At 42.1% G+C, this 4,834-nt stretch overlaps 1 protein-coding gene across 1 annotated transcript; it reads left to right on the top strand.

The window, feature by feature from the left end:
• The first annotated feature begins 788 nt into the window (after window positions 1-788).
• On the top strand, window positions 789-1,825 carry ptf1a (pancreas associated transcription factor 1a). Its single transcript, XM_078427625.1, has 2 exons — window positions 789-1,389; window positions 1,623-1,825. Exons 1-2 carry the CDS (start codon window positions 789-791, stop codon window positions 1,823-1,825), a joined length of 804 nt encoding a protein of 267 aa, XP_078283751.1.
• The last annotated feature ends 3,009 nt before the right edge of the window (window positions 1,826-4,834 follow it).

Raw genomic sequence — 4,834 nt, 5'->3', positions numbered from 1 at the left:
ATCCCTCCCTCCCCCTATCCCTCCCACCCCATCCCTCCCTCCCCCTATCCCTCCCACCCCATCCCTCCCTCCCCCTATCCCTCCCTCCCCCTATCCCTCCCACCCCATCCCTCCCTCCCCCTATCCCTCCCACCCCATCCCTCCCTCCCCCTATCCCTCCCACCCCATCCCTCCCTCCCCCTATCCCTCCCACCCCATCCCTCCCACCCCCTATCCCTCCCACCCCATCCCTCCCTCCCCTATCCCTCCCACCCCATCCCTCCCTCCCCCTATCCCTCCCACCCCATCCCTCCCTCCCCCTATCCCTCCCACCCCATCCCTCCCTCCCCCTATCACCCCCTCCACTATCCCTCCCTTTCTCCACCCCCCCCCCCTCTCCCTCTCCCTCTCCCTCTCTCTACCCGCGGACGGTGCAGGGGCTGCCCATTGGCTGTGGCGGGGGCCGGCGGCACGCGCCGCTCCCTGAGGTATAAGAAGCCTCGCGTGCCGCCCCTGCGGGTCACTCACTGTCCCAGTCACTCACCCACAGTCACTCAGTCTCCAGTCACTCACTGTCCCAGTCACTCACCCACAGTCACTCAGTCTCCAGTCACTCACTCCCCAGTCACTCACTCAGTCTCCCCCAGTCACACTCTCCCAGTCACTCACTCCCCCAGTCTCTCCCCCAGTCTCTCCCCTAGTCTCCCCCCCCCCCAGTTTCTCCCCCCCCAGTTTCTCTCCCCCAGTCCACCCCCCCCCCCCCCCCAAGTCTCTCCCCCTCCCTCGGCTCCCCGTTACCGGGCAACACCATGGATACTGTGCTGGAGCAGCTCGCCGGCATCGACACCTTCTCCGCCGCCTACTTCGACGATGAAGACCTGTTCACAGCCCAGTCGCCCAGGCATCATCACCTGGACGCAGACGAGTTCCTGGAGAACGACGTGGACTTTCTGAGCAGCAACATGAACGAATACTACAAGGAGCACAGGCTGTCGCGGGATGTGGAGCACTGCGACTCCGGCATCCTGTCCTTCACATCGTCCTCCTCGCCCTTTTCCTTCGACTGCCCCGACAGCACTGAGGTGTCCCCGCAGTTTAAAACAATCGATGGCGCTGCAAAGAGACGCAGAAGGATCCGCTCAGAAGTTGAAATGCAACACCTCAGGCAGGCTGCAAATGTCCGGGAGCGCAGACGCATGCAGTCCATTAACGATGCGTTTGAGGGTCTCCGGACTCACATACCAACGCTACCTTATGAAAAACGACTTTCAAAAGTTGATACCCTCCGACTGGCAATCGGTTACATCAACTTCTTGACCGAACTTGTTCAATCTGACATGCCTTTAAGAAATCCAAACAACGACCCTGCAGTCCAACCTAAAAAAGTCATTATCTGCCATAGAGGTGCAAGTAAGTACGGTGGCATTTTAATTCTGCACCATGTTTCTACATTGGCTGCAGATCGTCAGATTCTTCAGTGGAACATCAATTTTTTATAAATGCGGATGTAATGCATTGGCACTTAATTCCTCTGACTAAATTGTTTTTTAACAAAAATGAAAATATGTTTCCAAACTACTTCTTCGGACAGTTAGTTATTTTGTAAAAAGTATTGACGATTATTTTGCTTTTTTTCCTGCTAGGATCGCCATCTCACAATGACCCAGACTACGGTCTGCCTCCTCTGGCAGGACACTCTTTGTCGTGGACTGACGAGAAACAGCTTAAAGAACAAAATATCATCAGGACGGCAAAAGTTTGGACTCCAGAAGATCCCAGAAAATCTAACAGCAAATCTTTTGTAAATAACATTGAGAACGAACCACCCTTTGACCTTGCCTCGTAGAAGTGCAATAAGTTTGTAATTCGCTGCAGGGACTTCAATGATCAATCCTCTATATTTAATGAAAATTAATATATTATTACAAGTAATTGTTGATATTAGGTGAAGAGTATTTTAATATGTGAATCAACGAACCATTAATTTATATATTTATTATTTTTAATAGTTCTGTATAAAATACACTGCTGGAATGGCTAATTTATCAAATAAGTGCTAATCAACTTCCTAATGTTTACAATTCCAGTAATGTTTAAAGGTACATAATTATCTTGGGTTTTCTCGTAAATATTTTCTACGCATGATAATTAATTTATTGTAATATATATCTTTTATTTCTCTACTGTGCAAAATAAATCCCTAAATAAAATAAAAACTTGTCTTGATTCAGGAGGTTTGGAAACTTGTTCAAATTACGGTGAGGTCAAAGTTATAAATGCGATTCCTTGGACACTTGTTGCAGTTTCAATTTATAATCTGAGACACTATCATTAGGCTGCCAAAAATAAGGGTTATTGCTGAATAAATTCAAGCATTATTGCAATCTCTGTGATTGCAATAAATTTAGTTGCATACATTTCTATCAGGAATTTAACATTGTTCCTGATCTAAACGCACACTAACAATTAAACCACAGATGGAAATCCATAGTCTGAAAAAGGGTATCAATCCGAAACGTTGTCTGTTCATTCCCTCCATAGATGACGCTTGACACGCTGAGTTCCATCAGGATTTTGCGTTTTGCTCAAGTTTCCATCATCTGCAGTTTCTTGTTCTCCAAAGGAAACCTAGAGCTTAATATATGTATTAATATGCCCAATATATGTCAATCGCCCAATCTATAATTTCTGAGAAATTACATAGGTATTTTATATTGCCATCTTTTTAAATATAAATACTATTTACAATTCTTAGCCTTCTGCAACATGACACGAAGTATGAAAAACATATATTGAATTCATATAGCCTTCAGCGTACTTTATTTGGAATAAAGTCTTGATGTCAGACTATTTTATTGTAATAATAGTTGTTAAATCAGGCTAGTATATGGATTATTGTCATTCCAAAGGGAATAACAAAATCAAGATACAATGGTGCACATAATTGTTTGAGTCATACACATATTGTAATATTTGAGAGAAAATATGTTTAAGACTACTAAGTTATGAAACCCAGGGAGAAAAATGATCATGAGATCTTGGTTCAGAAAAATCACACATGTCTCGTGCAAAGCTTTATTTTTATGTTCTCCGTGCATTTTCTAATGGTTGAATGGCAATAAATCCTGCAGGTTTAACTGCACGTAAATCATTTTGTATACACTTTACAAACAGATTCGTCGCCTCGTCCAATGAAGAGAGCATGGCGACTTTTTTTGTGTCAGTATTCCACTATGCTGTAGGACCAGTTGGTCATTTTGTTTAACGTGAAGGCGAATAAAGTCCTAAGAGAACCATGACAAAACCTCGTTCCCATTTACTTGCAATCTTGATTGGTGCTATACTCTGCAGGTGTTTCAGAAGGAAATTTTCCCGCGGCACTCAGCCTGTGTCCCAGCTTCTCCTACGGCTCTGACGTCAGAGCAGCAGCAGCTCAGGGGTTAAAGTGATAGCAGGAGCCTGGGCAGATGCCCTGCTTAGACCTGCACATGCACATTGCCAATGCAATGATCCCCACAGATTTGGGAAACCGTTTGCCAAAGCGGATGGGAACTAAAAGTGTAAGCAAATATATAATTATTGTTACATATTAAACATATTCGAACAGCAGTTGTTACAGATTGCATACTGGGCCTTTGCAACAGTTTAGATACTTAACCTTGTTATATTACTCCACTATATCTGTTTACCTCAGAGTTTCATTTATTAAATCTATTGCAATAAATAATACGTCTCTAAATATAAAACAACTTCTATAACCTTTATGATATTAAATATGTCACTAATAGAATTCCAATACTGTTAACAATAAAATAAATCAACTAAAAGGTTTAACTAATTATTTTCAATTATTTTAATTTCATTCTATTCCTGCATAAACAAATGCTCTCAATCCAAGGACAGCTCAATTAAATATTTGAAAGTAGTAATTAGATTTCTATATTTTACAGACTTGATACACTTGAAACTGGTTTAGCTTTGTGGCGATGCACTTTTTAATGGTTCTCATCCCTTGTTTAGGAAACACCTTTTCATTTGCTTTCCTCTGTTTGTAGTAATACAATGCCCCAACGCATCCTTTAGTATTCTGTAGATCAAGCGGAAGAGTAGGTCTTCACATATAAAACACCAAGGTCTCTATCTTGTCACTCTTAAGTCTTGCTTTACCAAGAGCTTTTAACTGTAATTCTTGAGAATGGCAATTTCTATTTCACTTACTGATTAATACTTACGATTGGCCAAATGTTAATTATAAACAAACAAGCAAATTTGTTAAATATATCAGATGGAAATGTTAACTTTAAAAATTCGAGCCAAAGAAATGAAGGGATATTTTTGTGCTTCATGGAAAGGTTTGGATGCACACAAATTCTGGTGGGGAAAACGTTGCCTATTATTGCAGTTACTTGTATGTGGGCAGTCAGATCTGTCGTAATTCAGTGGCTTTATTACCAGTCCGCCGGGTGTTTCTATAAATCACACAATTCAAGGCATGTGTTATTAAAATATCCCAAAATATGCAAAGAAACTCCCACTGAAAACGTTTGAAAAAGTTAGATGGTGGCTATCTTGCAGGAGTCAGCGGGTTTGTTCAAATTAAGTGCTAAAATTTGACTAACTCCCCAAAATACATTTTAAATGTTCAAAAGGTTATTTGTACAATTAAATCAGAAGATGAAACGTCGAATAACTCTAACAAAAGCAGTGCGCATAAATACTAATCTAAGGACTGCTCGGTTGCTTCGCCATCCTTCCCATAGCGTTAACAGAGCTCAGTATTTGGCCACTGTCCGACAACATTTGGATTGTGAAACATTTCAAATGTACAAACTCATCTCCTTTATAAAATCTATCT

Source organism: Rhinoraja longicauda, chromosome 2 (genome assembly GCF_053455715.1).
Source record: "Rhinoraja longicauda isolate Sanriku21f chromosome 2, sRhiLon1.1, whole genome shotgun sequence".
In the NCBI taxonomy this organism is placed as follows: domain Eukaryota; kingdom Metazoa; phylum Chordata; class Chondrichthyes; order Rajiformes; family Arhynchobatidae; genus Rhinoraja; species Rhinoraja longicauda.
Note: the sequence above shows the minus strand (reverse complement) of the source record. Positions and strands in the feature narration are given on the sequence as shown.